The sequence below is a fragment of the Mobula hypostoma genome, chromosome 27 (assembly GCF_963921235.1).
Source record: "Mobula hypostoma chromosome 27, sMobHyp1.1, whole genome shotgun sequence".
Lineage (NCBI taxonomy): Eukaryota > Metazoa > Chordata > Chondrichthyes > Myliobatiformes > Myliobatidae > Mobula > Mobula hypostoma.
This window is the reverse complement of record NC_086123.1, coordinates 31512370-31530952: the sequence shown is the minus strand read 5'-3', so window position 1 is coordinate 31530952 and position 18583 is coordinate 31512370. Positions and strand designations below refer to the sequence as shown.

The window sequence follows — 18583 nt, the reverse complement described above, 5'->3', positions numbered from 1 at the left end:
ATAAGTTTAAGGTAGAGATGAGCAGGTTTTGAGGGAATTTGGCCAAGTTGATTTAATTTTTTGAAATGGTGATGAAATGTATTGATGGTAAGAATGTAGCTAACACAGCACAAAATAATGATAATGAACATAGTCCACATTGACTTCAATAAAACTTTGGAAAGGTCCCAAACAGGAAACTGGTCCAAAAGAGTGGAGTTCTTGGAATCTGTTGGTAGTAATCTTTCCCCTTCAGCCCGTAGAATGATTGCATTTCTTACTTTAATGGCGAAAAGATGTATTTTACAACATTGGAAAGAGCTTAATGCTCCAACTACCTTTTTTTGGTTTTCTCAGACGATTTTATGTTGGAATCTGGAGAAAATTAGAAGTAACCTTTATGATTCTTCATTTAAATTTGAACAGATTTGGGGACCTTTTATTCGATATTTTCATTTAATGTAATATTTACCCTTCTTGTTTTTTTTTCACTGTTTTAATGGAGGTCGGGATTGAGGACGTGATTTTAAGTTTAACTCTGTTTGGTTTCAAGTTAGCCCATTGCTTTGCTTTGCTTTTAGTTAGTTGCACGGTGGGTTTTTTTGGGGGTTTTTTTTTTCTTTTTTTCCATTGATATATATAAAATCTAGTATACTATTATGTTATCTTGGTTTCTTATGCTTAAATTACATTGTTTGTAGTATTTTCTTTTTGGTATTGTTATCTTTTGGAATTTTATTATACTTTAACATTGTATTAATGTTTATATGGCTTACCTTTTTTGTATACTTACTCAATAAAAAGATTTAAAAAGAAAGAAAGAAAGAATCTGTTGGTAAACTGCACCTGAAATAGCTTGGTGATAAGAGGCAAGGGGAGATGGTGGAGAGTGGTTTTTATGGTTGGAAGCCTGTAACCAGCAGTCTACAAAGGGATCAGTGCTGAGCTTTGCTGCTTGTTATATACAGTAGAGATTTCAACTGAGTGAAAGGAGTTTAATTAATAGGTTTTCAGATGATGGAAAAATTGATGATGTTAATGGTGAGGACAATAATATGGGGCATTTTAAAAATGGACAGAGCAAAGGGCAGATGGAATTTAATCCTGATACCCTGATAAGTGATAACGTATTTTGGGAAGAATGAAGGATAGGAAAAATGCAATGAATGATAGAATATAACTTAACTGTAATTGTTCAAGACAGTGAAATTGCAGTGCTGCTCCAGTCTGTGCAAAGCAGATGTTTACAAAGCATGCGGTACGGTTTAGTAATAAAACTATTCCATAACACTCAAAGGCCGTTAGCAAGCCGGGGTGTTGCATTATTCAGCTGCAGCACAGCCCTTGGGAAGAAGCTGTTTTTCATTCTCACTGTCTCGGTTAAAATATTTCTGTATCTCCTACCAGATGGCAGGAGATTGAACAGACAGGTAGGGCCCAGGTTCAATTCCACCTATGTCGGTAAGGAGTTTGATGTTTTTCCCATGACTGCACGGAGTTTCCTCCTGGTTCTCCAGTTTCCTCCCAAATTCCAAAGGTGAATTACACGTGAGTATAATCGGGCAGAAGAGTTGTTATCCTGCTGTATCTGTAAACATGAGGGGCATGGATCAGGTGGATAATAAGAAACTTTTCCCCACAGTGAAGGCCGAGACCCTCACAAATTCTTGATGAGCACTTGATTTGCCAAGGGTATAATCAAGGGTTCCCAGCCTGGGTCATGTGTCTAATTGACTGGAGTGCACTGTATACTGTATATCACACACACACAGAGTATATAAATAAAAAGTAGTGCATAAAGAGTGCAACAAAAATAGTGAGGCGGTGCTCATGGGTTCATGGTCCGTTCAGAAATCCGATGGCGGAGGGGAAGGAGCTTTTCCTAAGACACTGAGTGTGTGTCTTCGGGCTCCTGTATCTCTCCCCTGATGGTAGCAATGAGGAGAGGGCATGTCCTGGGTGGTCGGGGTCCTTGCTTCCCTTTTCTGGAAGGTATTTCTGTTTGAAGATGTCCTAGGCGGTGGGGAAGCTCATGACCACGATGTTTATTACGCTCGACGGCTTTTTCCGATCCTGTGTAATGCCCTCTCCATGGTATATCAGTAGAATTTTGGTAAATTATTAGAGTAGAAAGATACCCAATGTTTGGAGTGCACATGGATGCCCAGTTTCTGTGCTGTAAGTCTCTGTTCTGGTCTGTCATACCTCATGTGTTATTAGACCTGTAGGTCCTCTGTTACCTGTCTGTTACTGATGGGTCAGTCAAAGCATTGTGCTTCATTACATTTTAGTCACTGAGTGACCGTGGATGTATCATTACTGAACTCAATCTAAAGGCTGATTTATACTGCATATCTTTCCCTCCCCCCCTCTCTCTGCATTCCGCAGGGATCGCTCCCTACACAACTCCCTTGTCCATTCGTCCCCCCCATCCCTCCCCACTGATCTCCCTCCTGGCACTTATCTGTGTAAGCGGAACAAGTGCTACACATGCCCTTACACTTCCTCCCTTACCACCATTCAGGGCCCCAAACAGTCCTTCCAGGTGAGGCATCATTTCACCTGTGAGTCGACTGGGGTGATATACTGCGTCCGGTGCTCCCGATGTGGCCTTTTATATATTGGTGAGACCCGACGCAGACTGGGAGACCGCTTTGCTGAACATCTACGCTCTGTCCGCCAGAGAAAGCAGGATCTCCCAGTGGCCACACATTTTAATTCCACATCCCATTCCCATTCTGACATGTCTATCCACGGCCTCCTCTACTGTAAAGATGAAGCCACACTCAGGTTGGAGGAACAACACCTTATATTCCGTATGGGTAGCCTCCAACCTGATAGCATGAACATTGACTTCTCTAACTTCCGCTAGGCCCCACCTCCCCCTCGTACCCCATCTGTTACTCTTTTTTATGCACACATTCTTTCTCTCACTCTCCTTTTTCTCCCTCTGTCCCTCTGAATATACCTCTTGCCCATCCTCTGGGTCACCCCCCCCCGTCTTTCTCCCCGGACCTCCTGTCCCATGATCCTCTCGTATCCCCTTCTGCCTATCACCTGTCCAGCTCTCGGCTCCATCCCTCCCCCTCCTGTCTTCTCCTATCATTTTGCATCTCCCCCTCCTCCTCCAGCTTTCAAATCCCTTACTCACTCTTCCTTCAGTTAGTCCTGACGAAGGGTCTCGGCCTGAAACGTCGACTGCGCCTCTTCCTATAGATGCTGCCTGGCCTGCTGCGTTCACCAGCAACTTTGATGTGTGTTGCTTTATACTTCTGCATCAACTCGACGCCGTAGCCACCACAAACCCTATGCAGAGCCTATACAGATCCCTACGCCGTAGTCTGACGTGCACCTCTCCCAAAATGTAACTACGTGCTGCGGCAACGTGAAACGCAATAACTGTGATTGGTCTGCCTGGGAGCATCGTATTTCCTCCTACGCTGCAGTAGCTTCCCATCGGGCGACTGAAGGGCAGGGAAGGAACTCTGGCTGCAATGCTTTCCATAAAGCTTTACAGACCTCCGAAATTACGGAGGACACATTTCGCTTTTACGAAAAAAGACGCTCGCTTTAAACTTGTTTACCCCGCGAAAGACTACCATGACCATGAAGCCTTGCACGGGCAGGTGTGTGCGCATGTGTGACGTGCCCAAATTGCAGAGCGATACAGGCACACCAACACACAAGTATAAATGCTCACAACGCGCGTAGGCCACTTGCATAGGTTACGGCGTCCATTTGACGCAGCAGTATAAATCAGCCTTATGACACCTGCACTCTGGAATAATTTCTAGTTTAATATTATTCAGTTTGGCATGTGATTTTCCAGCAGCTCTCACTAATAGATAACCTGGACTCTTGGTTTCTTTTCCATTGAGATGAGGTTTAACTCAATACCAGTCGGGGATCAAACGTGGTAACTCCTCCCTGAGTCCCTCTACTTTGCTGGTTGAGTCCATAAAATGTAGGAGTAGAACTGGGCCATTCTGCCCATCGACTCTGCTCCTCCATTCGATTTATTTCCCTTTTAACTCCATTCTCCTGCCTCTTCCTATGCTAATGAAGAAAAGCAGCATCCATCATCAAAGATCCTCACCATCCAGGCCGTGCTCTTTTCTTGCAGCCACCTCAGGACTCACATCACCGGCTTCAGGAACAGTTACTATCCCTCAACCATTAGGCCCTTAAACAAAAACACTCATTTAAGGACTCTTTCATCTTGTTATTTATTGCTATTTATTTATGATCTGCTTTTGCAGGGTTTGTTTACAGATCCTGTTTACAGTTATTGTTCTCTGGATTTGCTGAGTTTACCCGCAGAGAAAGAATCTCAGGGTTGCATGTGGAGATATGTAGGTACTCTGATAATAAAGATTTCTTTTGAACTCCTCCCCATAAACTTTGACAACCTGTCAAGTTCTGCTTTACAATTTTCAGCATTGAATCGAAATTTGCACAAGTATCGTTTGTACATGGATGGAGGTCTATGGTCGGGTTGCAGGACTAGATGGGCAGAAGGGCCTGCTTCTGTGCTGTAGTGATCTCTCTCTCTCTCTGGCTATCCATCCCATAGGATGATGACGGTTCCTTTCAGTCAGTTAGTGGGGTGGTACCCCACTCCTCAGAAAGGAACAGCGTGTGCGCGGGTGGATTTTAGGTGAGTAGGGGGTTGCACAAGTCCAGACACACCCTCTCGACATCCCCTCCTGGATCCAGTGGCATAGTGGGGTCCAAAACGGCTGGGGGAAGTTCTGCTGCAGTGAATGGCCAGACCAAGCTTCAATGCAAGGGATGCCCTTTCCGCGCTTCACGGCACGTGTTCGCTAGATGGCCGTTGACCCTACGAGAGGGTTCATCCGCCCTTTGACAGTGTCTTGTTTCTCATCCTGCAGGGTGTCTAGCCACCCTCCTCACCAGGCAAGCCTGGCGGGGGAGCCGGTTTAATCGACCACCCGACCACGCGGCAGGTAGTACTGGGTTACATGGTACCAGTAGCACTCAGACCAGTGACCTGACCTGATCTATGACCCCAATATATAGCCAATGTTTTGAGCTCCACAGCCCTCTTTGGCACTCACAAATGAATCTCACTGTACCTCTCAAACTTTCATCAAAGGGAGTAGATTCAAACTGTCCCTCCTGGCTAATTTGAATGAGTGAACGAGTGGGAAGGCAGGTGTTTGGAGAACTAGATTTTAAGAGTACATTCCCTTCTTTAAACATCCACACAGCTGACACTCAAGCACAGCATTAAAGACGCAGACAGTTTGTGTAGGAACTGTTGGATTTTACTGAGAGCCAGGAACAATACATTCTGAGAATACTGGTGCCCTGCACCGAGTGCCTTTAGTCCTCAGGAATATTTCTCCTCTGCTCTCAGCACCGTCACCTTTAAGCTGAGAGCTTCATTCAATTCCCTTGAGGACTGAAGGTACTTGTGTACACACGGCACCAACCCAGCCTCTCAAATTCAGTGGATCTGGGCAGATTCAGTGTGAACTGCGAAAGAACAGGCAAGGTTTCTGGAAGCTCGGAGCGCCAAAAGCACACAAAAAGTTACAAGTTGAAAGCAAAGTATGACATCCGCTGGAAATCCAAAATTAACAAAAAAAAAAGAAACGTTTAAAACACTCGACAGATAACTTAAAAGAACGTCAACCTGAAACATACAGAAATGTTACCTGTTGAGTGTTTCAAACATATTCTGCTTTTATTACAAGTTAAAAAATAAAATTATTTTTTATGGATTTTTTTTTTATTTGAATGGACCATATATACCCGAGACTGGGCAAGGTGGAATCTCTTCGTCAGAACCTGAGTGAAGCAACAGAAGGGTAGATTGGCAACACCTCAGCAACAATTAGTTACACATATCAACTATGTGTTGGTAATTGCTTTGGACGTTTGGGGTTCTAACTTCTGTCTGTCATTCATTCTTTGGGGGTTTTCTTCTGATTCGTGGATGTCTGTGAAGAGTAAGAACTTCAGGTGGTGTATTGTATACATGCTGTGATATTAAATTGAACCATATTATCACAATTACTGATTGTCATTTAAAAAAAAATATTTGCTTCCCCATAAATGGAATGCCAGTTTTTGAGACTTAGATGTGAACAACAGAACGATGTTTCAAATAATGTTTTCTCCCCTGGTGTAGATACTGCTGGGCAGTTAAAGGAATAAAGTGTCTCAAACACACGAGATTCTGCAGATGCTGGAAATAATTGATCAACACACACGGAAAACGCTGGAGGAACTCAGCAGATCAGGCCGCATCTATGGAGAGAAGTAGGATCTGATGAAGGGTCTCAGCCTGATACGTTGATAGTTCATTCCCCTCCATGGATGCTGCCTGACTTGCTGAGTTCCTCCAGCATTTTGAGCGCCACTCAATGAAAGGCCACATTTCTGTCAGCATCATCCAGCTGCCTATCCCCAGCACCAGGAAGGGGAAGAAACAATATCGGCAGTAAAACAGCACAATATATCTCTGCATTCTTTGAACGTGTTCTCAGCCACAAAACACTGGAGGAACACAGGAGGTCAGGGAGCCTCAGGCAGCATCTTTGGAAATTAATAAACATCGACTTTTTGGGCTGAGATCCTTCATCAAGACTTGAAAGGAAGGGGACAGAAGCCAGAATCCACATGTTCTGACCAGTTTAACATGGGACAGAAGACCAGGAGGGAGTGGGGAAGCCACAAAGAGACACATTCATCGGTCTCCAGCACCCCCTGTTGTCTACAACGTGTTGAGAATTGCTGGCATCGGACCAGGGTGAAGGAAAAATGATCATCACTGCTGGCGGCAGTAATAATCAGTAGACCCCGCCGTCCCTACACATCATTCACAGGTTTAATAGTCAGATCGCTACTTATATCACCTGAGTTCCATTTTCCAGCTTGTTGTTCTGTTCTGGCCTGCTGTTGTACAAGGGCAATTCAAACCTCCCCACCTCAGCTGGGCTGCAGCACCTTCACAATCCAATCCTTCCCTAGTGTGCAGGCAAGATCATTTGCCAGGGTTTTCACCATCAGGAAAAGAGAGAGAGACCTACTCTGAATGTGGCGCACCCATCGCCAGGTAAATTTTACACACACCTGGACTAGAGGTGGGAGCCAGCCAATTTGCAAATCTCAGAGCCTCATTTGAGAAATTGTAGGGTATTCAGGTTTGCACACAGCAGATCATAGGGCAGAGACCAAGGAAGATCCTTCGGAGAAATTAATCAATCCTACTGCCTGAGATTGTTAGCCAGCTGGTGGTGTAGTGGCATCAGCACCGGACTTGGGAGGCAAATGGTCCCAAGTTCAAATCCAGCCAGCTCCTTGTACACTTCCCACCTGTGCTGGGTTGACTGTCCAGCTAGCAACTTGGCCTCGTAAAAACAGACAAATGCTAAGAAAATGGCAAAAAAATGTCACCTGATGCACCACAAAGTATGAAAAGGAACAAAAAGAAACTGCTCAAGATAATTCCATGAAGATCTGACCCAAGTAACCCAACTGAACAAAATCCACCTACCATTAACAAGGTTTCCAGGCCAGGTATATGCCCATGAACGGAAGACTTATTTCAATTTCCCTCAGTCACCTGTCACTGGACATGTCAGACTTAAAAAGCCACAAGCCCTGATGAGGAATCTCGGCCTGAAACGTTGACTGTTTATAGATCAGGGGATTCCCAACCTGGGATCCACAGACCCCTTAGATCAGTCCATGGCACAAAAAAGGTTGGGAATCCCTGCCATAATGCTACTGACTGACCTGTTGAATTCCTCCAGCATTTTGTGTGTGTTTAAAAAGAAACAAGGTGTTGACAGCAGGTAGACAGTTAGTCATGAGAACCAAAGCCTCCACTCAAAACAAGAACCATTACATTTACAATCCACTTGTACCTGCCCTCTGATTAGGAGGCAAGGCAATAACATTTCGACCATCGGTTACAAGTCCTGCTTCATCTCATCAGGCTCGTCCTGTTGATCAGTCGTGACCCCGTGAACAGGTTCGGCTGTAGGCTGGCTGTCAGGTTTCCCTGCCATCGGTGCGTGCAGAAACTCGGGGGGCACTGGGGCATTGGCACTCTCCTTCTTGTAAAAGCCCAGTTTCTGCAGTAGTTCATTGATCTGGCTCCTGGTCATGGGCATCAGGTTTATTCGCTGCGGAGACAAGAGGAAGATCTGAACCCGAGCAGATTTGAGAGTAGTCAGGCCCGCTTGCACGGCCGCGACGGAGAACACCGCTCAAGCTGCTGGCTACGTCGGCCCGTGGCCTCTTCGTGCGCCTAGATGAGGCCGCCTTCAGGGTGGAGAAGCAACGCCTTGCATTCCGACCCGATGGCATTAATATCGATTTCTCCTCTCGTGACAGCGTGGACTGAGCTGCCGGCCCAAGTGGTCCAGGTGAGCTCGATTTCAACCTTTTAGAGAAGTTTGGACAGGTACGTGGAAAGCAGGGATATGGAGGGCTATGGTCGATGGTTTTGGCATGGACTAGATGTGCTATGCTTTTCTATCACTCCTTCCGGTAAACAAACTTCTCCTTTCCCTCTATTCCCCACTCTGAACTCTTACCTCTTCTCACCTGCCCATTACTCCCCATCGGATCCCCTCCTTCTCTTTCTCCAATGGTCCACTCTCCTCTCCTATCAGAATCCTTCTTCTCCAGCCCTTTACCTATCCCATCCACCTGGCTTCACCTATCACCTTCCAGCTATCCTCCGTCCCTCCCCCGCCTCTTTATTCTGGCACCTTCCCCCTTCCTTCTCTGCCTGAGGGGTCTTGGCCCAAAACGTCAACTCTTCATTCATTTCCGTAGATGCCGCCTGACCCGCTGAGTTGCTCCAGTGCTTTGTGCATATTGCTTTCCATTTCCAGCATCTGCAGGCTTTCTCGTGTTTATGGCTATTTTTATATCCGTTTAACGAGGAGTGCCCCAGGCAGTCCTCTACTGGAACAGAATCTGCACTTTATTTTCTATATAACCATTGCCGAGAAGCCCAGGCATGCAATAACCCCCAACACCGGGTGCAAAATTCAATCTGTTCCATTCACAAGCCGTGACTCACTTAAATGATCAGAAATAAAGGAATGATGTGAACCAATTGATTTCTTACATCCAGTTCCTGGTAAGCGTAGTTCAAGAGAATAAGCTCAGGATCCACTCCAGGGAAGTAAGTCAATGCCAGGTTATGAATGTGGCGTTTGGTCAAGAAATGTCATTCGGACCCACATGGACACCAAGTGCAGGGAGATCCTCCTGTCCTAGGTCGGGTTGAACTTCATCCGATACCTGCCTCCAACTACTGGATTACTCCATTATCCATGGGAAGCCTTAAAACACCATTCCCAATGTTTCCTCTATCTCCAGGAATCTCTCCCTCTGTCTGGTGCCCCTTCCCAAAACCTCTCAGAGTGCTTCTGGTGGATTAGTTGTTTCACCTCCTGACTTATCCAAGGAGGTGCTGAGCTCTACAACTCAGGATGATCGCGATATTGTCATCGATCTGCGTCGCCATGGGATGGAAGTTGGGAATGGAGGGTTGATGGGGAGGGTTCTGATCTATGGTGAGTGGCTGCAGCATTTTATTGGGCAAGGTTGGGAGGTTGGAGGGGGAAGCCAACCTTGAGTTGTACCCGGCCAAAGCACAATCTGTGGCAACGTTATCGGTACCCATTGCAAAATGAAAAATCGCAACAATGTCAAATCAGAGGAAGTCTTACATTTAGTTCTTCGAGGTTGCGGTTGAACAGAAGGAGCATGGGGTTGGCTCCCGGGATATACTTCAACACCAGGTTGTGACTTTAGCAGGAGGTCAGGAAAGTTTGAACCTTCAGGAACACAGACACTGGGTTCGCACAGGAGTGATTTCCAGCCAAATACCACCTCTTTGTACATTTCTGCCCAATGATTACCATCAGGAGAGGATAGGTGACCAGATCTAAAACACCCCAAACAATTGTCATCCCAACCCCAGGGTCCATAGATTAGTTTAATCTTGGCCTGGTTAGTGACAACCCTCCAATCACAATAACCCACTCTCCCACCCACCAATCTGAAACTTTGCCTTCTCTCCACCGCTACCTCCTATGCCGTCTCACAGGATGAACTACACATTCCCCAAACCGGGCAGCGCAGAATGAGCCGAACCTGTCAGGTCACGGCAGGGAGCGGAGACAGAAAGTAGCATCTCTGATGGGCAAGGTGAGCCAGGGGGGCTAACATTTTCCCATTAGAACCCTCTGTTGGTCATGTCAATAATATCTTTCTACTTATATATATCCCTAGTTTCTCAAAAGGATACTAAAGAGGCAAGTCTTCATTAACGAAAGCTTTCACCTGTGAACCAGAAAAGCAAAGCAGAACAGAGATTGTTAGTGTCCAACCAAGTCAAATCAATTGTTCACAGAAAAATATCCTTTCTCTCTTCGAGAAAACTTCTTTCAAAAATTAATATTCTCTTACATTTCAGTCCTCTCTCTTCCAAAGTTAACGAGGTGGTCTCTGGGGCTTTTTGTAACACATTATTGCAATCTACAGAGCAGTTGGTGACATGGTACTGTCGTTAGAGGTGAGGCAGCCTTGAGGTAACTAATCCTAGCTCTCCATCAGCCTCGCACACCCAGTCAGCTGACTCTCTGCAGTGTTTTAATACGGGTTGTCACAGTGTGACAGTGGCTGTCTCAGTAACAGAGGATCACACAGGGTTAACTGTTCTCGAGATTGCAATGAGTGCCCGTTGGCAGGGAGGTCCCTGCAATTGCTGTCACGTTGTTACCGCAGCTCCTGGATCGGAGAGTCTGGTACAGTCTGAAAGTGTTCATCCAGCATGAATGCACGGTATTTGAAATGTTCAGATTTTGTAAATAAACATTATCTTGTGGGGGGGGGGGGAAATGGTGTTCAGTGCTTAATATAACGTGTGGAACTATTCTTTCATGCAATCAATCGCTGCAGATATTAAAAGCAATGGAAATACTGATAACGTTGTTGAAGCCAACTGTTTGCAGAAAAAGGCCACTCTTCCAGTCAATCTACCATCTCCTCGCTGTCTGGCCGACACCCAGTTCAACGACCGTGTTGAAATATTACAGAGCCACTCTAATTCGGTGCTGTCTGGAAGTTTTGCAAGTTACAGAATCAGGTGTAATATTACTGGCATATGTTGTGAAATCTGTTGTCTTCGTGGCAGCAGAAATAATAATAGAAAAAAAACATGAATTATGGTAAATACATAGTTAAATTAAATAAGTGGTGCAAAAAATAGGAATAAAGAAAAGTAGTGTGGTGGTGTTCACGGGCTCAATGTCCACTCAGAAATCTGATGGCAGAGGGGAAGAAGCTGTTCCTGAATCGTTGAGTGTGTGCCTTCAGGCTCCTGTACCTCCTTCCTAATGGTAGCAATGAGAACTAGGCATGACCTGGGTGAAGGGGTCGTTAATGATGGATGCCATCTATTCGAGGCATTGCTCCTGGAAGAAGGCCTGGATGCTGGGTAGGCTAGTCCCCATGATGGAGCTGACTGAGTTTACAACTCTCTGCAGCTTATTTCGATCCTGCGCAGTAGCCCCACCTCCCCAACCCATACTAGATGGTGACATACCAGATATCCTCAAACTCTCAATGAAATATAGCCACTGTTGTGCCTTCTTTGTAGCTGCATCGATATGTTGGGGCCAGGATAGATCCTCAGAGATATTGAAACCCAAGAACCCAGACGTGGACCCACAACCAAACATCCAGAGAGATGATCAGTTACTTCACTGTCGCCCCACACTACCTTCGGCATGTTCCTGCTTCGTACTTTATGATACCGGTTTATTCATGACCTTTCTAAGCAATTCAGTATACCAGAGCTCACATCTACATGGTGAAGGAGGTTGTGGCAATCAAGGGAAATGGTGTGAGAAGATGGCAGAAAAATGGTGTAGGAGCCAGGAGAGAATACAGCAATGTGGACTGTAATGACGGTGTCTCCCTCAATGAGCCCAAGTTGTGATCAGATGGAATGCTCTCAGTGGGAAAGATCTCATTCCTGTGAGTGTGCAAAAGGGCAAAACCTGTTATTGTCAGGGCAATGATTTAACTCAACTGTACCCATTCAGGATGGCTTGGTTTCTCTTTATAACAAAGAAAGATACACTAGGCTTCTCTGCACAGACAGACATGGATGATGGAGGTTCACCAAAATTCAGACAGAAGGAAACAAAGAGCAGAGGTCCACTCTCCTCTCCTATCAGATTCCTTCTTCTCCAGCCTTTTACCTTTCCTACCCACCTGGCTTCACCCATCACCTCCTAGCTATCCTCCCTCAACTTTTTTATTCTGGTGTCTTCCTTGTCCTTCCTTTCCAGTCTTGATGAAGGGTCTCGGCCCGAAATGTCAACTGATTATTCATTTCCATGGATGCTGCATCATCTGCTGAGCTCCTCCAACAAGGAAATTTAAAAGGAAACATAATTATGGACAAAGGGAGTGGGGCTTTACATAGCATTTTAATGTGTGAGGATACTCACAGGCACTTTTGAACTGTGTTTGTGCCAAAGACAGTGGCCAAAAGGCCAAGAGACCTGCCATTCAGGTAAAGGTGAATGGCCAAGGTTTGGAGATGGCTATAGATATGGCTGCATATTACTCAGACATTGGAAGTGACAAAAAAAAAAAGAAAAATCGGAAGAATCCCATTAGGTGACAGGATTGTAATGTCGCACACATCCTCAGATGTGATACTCTTGACTTAGGAACTGCAGAAAGTTTGTCAAGAACCTTTTATAGATGAGAACGGAGGATAGCCTCAAAATACATTTAAAAGATGCAACTAACATCAGGGTTCCTGTCTGAAGTGATGGGACAGAAAGGCAAAGTAAAATTCAAGTAAATTTATTACAAATTATATGTCACCATACACAGCCCTGAAATTCATTTTCTTTGAGACATTCACAGTAAATGCAAGAAACACAATCAATGGACGACCACCCCCAACAGGGCAGAGGAGCGATGTACGAAAGACAATACACTGTGCAAACACAAAAAGAAAAAAGAAATAATAATACAAAAGCAATAAATATCAAAAACGTGAGATGAAGAGCCCTTGGTAGTCAGTCCAAAGGCTCTGGCAACAGTTCGGAGTTGGGGCAAGTGAAGTTATCTCCTCTAATTCTACAACCTGATGGTTGAGGGGTAATAACTATTCCTGAATCTGGTGGTGTGGACCCCAAGTCTCCTGTACCCCCTTCCTGATGGCAGCAACGAGAAGAAAGCATGACCAGGATGATGGGGGTTCCTGATGATGGATGCTGCTTTCCTGCAACTGTGCTCCCTGTAAATAAGCTCAATGGTGGGAAGGGCTTTACCCGTGATGGACTGGGCTGCATTCACTACTTTTTGTAGGTTTTTCTATTCAAGGGCATTGGTGCCTCCATATCAGGCTCTGTGCAACCTCTCCACCACACATCTATAGAGGTTTGTCAAAGTTTCAGATGTCTGATAAAGTTTTAGCATTTTAGAAGGCAAACAAGTCATCACTAAGACAGAAACTAAGCACTGAGGTTGAGAGCTGGTCCATCATTGCTGGCGTCACCAGCAACAAAAGGTGAATCAATGCAAAATGGTGACCTAGATGACACAAGTCCTACATTAAGCAGATTCCACAGATGCTGGAAATCTTAAGCAACAAATGCTGGGGGAACTCAGCAAGCTGGGCAGCATCTATGGAGCATTTGTGAAATGTCACAAATCATCTTCATCAGGATGTTCTGATAAAGGTTCTGGGCCCATTATATTAGCTGTTTATTCCCCTCCATGGGTGCTGCCTGACTTGACAAGTTCCTCCCGCATTTTGTGTGATTTGCTCCTACACTAAATGGTCTGCTACAGAAATAACTCTTCAGAACATTTTTGAAAAGGCAAAATTGCCTGAAAGGATACTCATAGAAAAGTACAGCACAGAAACTGGCCTTTCTGCCCATCTAGTCTGTACCAAACAATTTAAACTGCCTAGTCCCATCAATCTGCACCCAGACCATAGCCATCCATATCCCCATCCAAACTTCTCCTAAACATTAAAATTAAGCTCACATGCACCACTGGTGTTGGCAGCTCATTCCACACTCTCACTACCCTCTGGGTGAAAAGGTTCCCCTCATGTTCCCCTTAAACTTTTCCCCTTTCACCCTTAACTCATGACCTCTAGTTGTAGTCCCACCCAACCTCAGTGGAAAAAGCCTGCTTGCATTTACGCTATCTATACCCCTCATAATTTTGTATACTTATCAAATCTTCCTTCAAACTTCTGTGTTCCAAGGAATAAAGTCCTAACCTATTCTATCATTCCCTATAACTCAAGTCCTCCAGTCCTGCAAATACAAAGGATTTATAACTATTGAATCCATCAAAGAGACCCCACACCTTCTGTCCTCTCTTATCAGATCCCTGGTAATGGACCCGAGTACAAGACACAGACACTGAAGTACTAGGGACAGGACTAGGATACAGGATGAGGTCCAGGACATGGACACAAAAACCGGGAACCCAGAACAGGACTGGACAAAAGAGCTAGGAGCCCGGGCTTGGACTCCGAGCCAGAGACTGGACAAGGACCCAGAACTTGGGTCTTGCCTCTGGCTCGGACCCCAGAACTAAGCAAGGACGTGACTAGGCTGGCAGGCAGGACGAGGCTGGAGACCAGAGACTCGAGGCGAGGCTGGAGACCAGAGACTCGAGACGAGGCTTGGATAGAGACTTGGGGTTTTGAAGCTCCTCCTGAGCAGGACACGGATCTCCATCCAATGGAGGCAAGAGACAGGAAGGGACAGAACCCACAGCAGGGTAACGGCAATCTGGCTTGGCTTACTCAACGGAGGCAAGGGACAGAACCAACCGCAGGGTAGCAGCAATCTGGCCTGACTTACCCGACGGAGGCAAGGGACAGGAAGGGAGCTAGGTACAGGGTAGCTCCAAGACAAGACTTCAGGTGAGACGAGAGTCACCGGCAAGACAAGGCAGGGCTTCAGGCAAGGAAACAGAAGGCAGGGGAAGGGAAGGGATACAAGGAGTAAGGACAAGAACAATCCAGCAGCCACACCCTGGTCTCTGGAGGTATTTATGCAGCCAGCCCCAACGAGCATCAGCTGCCTCAATTAGAGCTCAACAAGAACAGAAACAGGGTAAACAGGAAGACCTGGAGCAAGGGTCGATGGACCGGACCGTGAACCGGAATGCAGACTTCACAGACCGGACCATGACAATCTCCCCTTCTCCAGCACTGTATCCCTTTCAACAATCAACTTCCCAGCTCCTTACTTCACCCCTCCCGGTTTCACCTATCACATGGCGTTTTTCCTCCCCTCCCCCACCTTCTAACTCTGACCCCTCATCTTTTTCTTCACCAGTCCTGCCGAAGGATTTTGGCCGGAAACATTGACTGTACTCTTTTCCATAGATGCTACCTGGCCTGCTGAGTTCCTCCAGTATTTTGTAACGACGGTATAAAATATTAAAGAAGCCAAGCTCAGTCATTCATTCCTCCAGGATAAATCACCAGAACAGGGTCTGGGTGCGTCATCATGTTTCTAGATTATCTCCCTCGGTATTCCGGAGTGCAGCGATTAACGCTTCGTTACGTATGCTTTCTTTCCTATGTAAATTTCTTCAAATTTCTAAAGTAAACTCCGCAAATTTGTCAATGCTCTGGACAGCGTTGGGAATCTTTATTGTAAAGAGTTAGCGCAATTGAAACCCGGAGCTTCCCTGAGCCACATCCTTTGGCCGAATCTCGATTTGAAAACTTAAGTGTCCAACTTGCACTGCCCGCCCCAAGCCAGTTTGTCACGCATCGCCCGCACGAAGGTGCGTCTGACCTGGACCACAAGGCTGTCTGCCACCTGGCTCGTCGATCCAAGCCTGAAACAAGAGATATTCTCTCACGTATTAACAGCAGCCTTGTACGTAAACCCAATACCCTAAAACAGCCACGGGATTGGGACTTGGGACTGTCCCGTCGCCCATCGCTGACAAAGAGTTAGAATGACTGACGTCCTCAAATCTCGCTAAAGATTCTACAAGAGACCTTGACTGTTTTCTGGAAGTAATAGAGGGAATTTTTGCTTACCTCCGGGAGGACACTCAACTGTCATCCTCCGCAGGTCTGTAAAACGGAGAAAAAAATTATCACATTGAACATTTAAGGCAGAGTGACTCAGAGTGGGTCTCCCGGGCTGTCCTGCCCTGGTGTCTGCACTCCACACACCCCCTACTCCGTTACCTCCACTCTGCCCCGAGCCAGTCCCGGCAGCTTCCCGAAGTCGAGCTTGTAGCAAAACGCCGCCTGAAACAGCCCCAGAAGGGCGACGATGAGCATCGTGGCGAAGGTCGCCAGCCACCGGCTCTCCCGGAAACACGGCTCGGCGGGGCAAGTCCGCCCCGCTATAAAGGCTGCTGCCACGTCAGACTCCGGGCTGCCGGGCTGCCGGGCGGCCGGGGGCAGCGGGCTGGGGGCGGAGACCGAGCCTCTGCGTGAAAGGGGAGGTCGGTAAAGTAGGCGAGGCTCCGTGTGACACTCACCTCCCACCCACCCACCCGCAAACCTGCGCGGGATGCTTTGACGGTCTCGCTAAATCCACTTCGGTAAAACACAAGCGAACTGAGTGCAACTTGGGCTCTTGTCCATCAAAAGGGATTGAATGGTACTACAACTTGTGTCTGCGTTTCCTCGTTACCACGAGAGGGAATGATCAATACTATGGGCTTAAGTAAATCGCCTTTCGACCTCCCCCCAAAAGAAATAAACGTTCCCACCATCCGCAAGCCAGGAGAATGACGGATTACTGTGCACTTGCCGGGGCAAGTGCGGCTACTGTACTCCACCGACGCGTCCAGCACCAAGCAGGCGGCTGGAGCTTCACCGCCCGAAACATTCAGTCCCCTCACCACCGGCCTTAGTGAGCGTTACCCGCAAACTGCACCTCCCGAGGGCAAGGGCTGCCGTCTTAAAGAGTCTGTGTCTTGCCTGTCTGATTGTGCGTCTGGCCGTCAGTGTGTGTGTGTGTGTGTGTGTGTGTTTGACTGCCTGTTTGTCTGTTAGTCTGTGCCTGGTACTGTCTGTTCTGCCTGTACTAGGAATATTGTCCCCACAGAATGAGCCAGACCAGCATTCAAGTGACGACCCGTGGAATTAACTCTTCCCACCCCAGCTCGCTCCAACATCATTGATCCAAACTGGAAGCTTCGGACGGAGCTGATCTACCTCCCCAAAGGAAAGAAATCCTCGCCCTAAAGTTTCAGTGGCAACTAAAACATCACCACAAGAAGGTTATTGAAGATGCGCTCAGGAACTCTGCAAAGGAAGTTCTTCTCAAACAACACACTGGAGGGCTTGTCAACGCCCAGTCGCCAGGAGCTGCTGGGTTCTCAGCTCATAGACTGCCCTGAACCCCACCAGAGAGGAAAAATCAGGCTCAGTTCGCTGAGATCGACCAGAACAAGGAGCCAATCAGTTGCAAGCGTACAGTGTTCCTGGGCTGGTAGATCAAGACAAAAGGAACAAGTGCACGGACACACAAAAGTAGAAAAACAATGAGCTGAGGACCAGCCAGAGGATGGAGAGAGCACGGGAGGCTCAGGAACTCACGGACTGCTCTTGTATATGTGCGCTCATCAGTTCTGTAAAAGCCACCCACAATCTTGTGCCATTGGGACCCAATAACATGAGTGAATTCCTCCAGGAGACAAAGACAGCCAAAACCTGTTGGATGGATCGCTTCAAAGACATCTGCAATCTTCTTCGAAGAGACTGGATGCCAGCTCTCCAACGTCTCCTCATGGCTTGATATTGTCTCCCAGGTAGTCACTGACCTCACTTTAACTGGTGATAGTCCCTTTATGCTTCGAGTGTCAATCTCCCCGTTCTTGCACATCTCAATTCTATCTCCTATCCGACGTCCACAAGCAGGATCACTCTGCTCCAGCCCATCTTGCTTCAGATCCATTGTCTCAACTTGTTACTGTCTCACAAACTCATTCTTCCTTCATCAAACGTTGTTTGTTCCCTCATCCAGTCTTTTTAGAAGAACGAGGGAGGATTTCATTGAAACATACCAAATATTGAAGGGCTTAGATAGAGTGGATGTGGAGAGGATGTTTCCTATAGTGAGGGAGTCTAGGACCAGAAAGCCTCAGAAAGGAGATGAGGAGAAATTTCTTTGCCAGAGCATGGTGAATTTGTGGAATTCATTGCCACCGACAATTGTGGAGGCCAAGTCATTGGGTATGTTTAAAGCAGAGATTGATAGGTTCTTGATTGGTAAGTACATCAAAGGTTACGGTGAGAAGGCAGGAGAACAGAGTTGCGAGAGATAATAAATCAGCCATGGTGGAATGGAAAATCAGACTCAATGGGCTGAATGGCCTAATTCTGCTCCTATGTCTTATGGTCTATGGTCTTTTCCCACTTACATCTGTGACACCTCTGTTGACTTATACCACCTATTCGATTGCTAGCTTCCTGGTCCCAACCATCTAATCTTCACCACAAACTTCCAATCACTTTTCACACCAAACATACACCACGAAGGCCTGAGGACCCTTTATTTCTTCCTTGAACAAAGGC

General features: G+C 46.5%; 1 protein-coding gene across 1 annotated transcript; it reads right to left on the bottom strand.

Moving 5' to 3' along the window:
* Window positions 1-5265: 5265 nt before the first annotated feature.
* On the bottom strand, window positions 5266-17963 carry selenom (selenoprotein M). Its single transcript, XM_063034184.1, has 7 exons — window positions 17830-17963; window positions 16774-16912; window positions 16241-16588; window positions 16088-16123; window positions 10283-10317; window positions 9702-9780; window positions 5266-8138 (listed from the first exon to the last, which is right to left on the bottom strand). The coding sequence occupies exons 1-7, from the start codon at window positions 17961-17963 to the stop codon at window positions 7923-7925; spliced, it is 987 nt and encodes a 328-aa protein (XP_062890254.1). The 3' UTR covers window positions 5266-7922.
* Window positions 17964-18583: the final 620 nt, after the last annotated feature.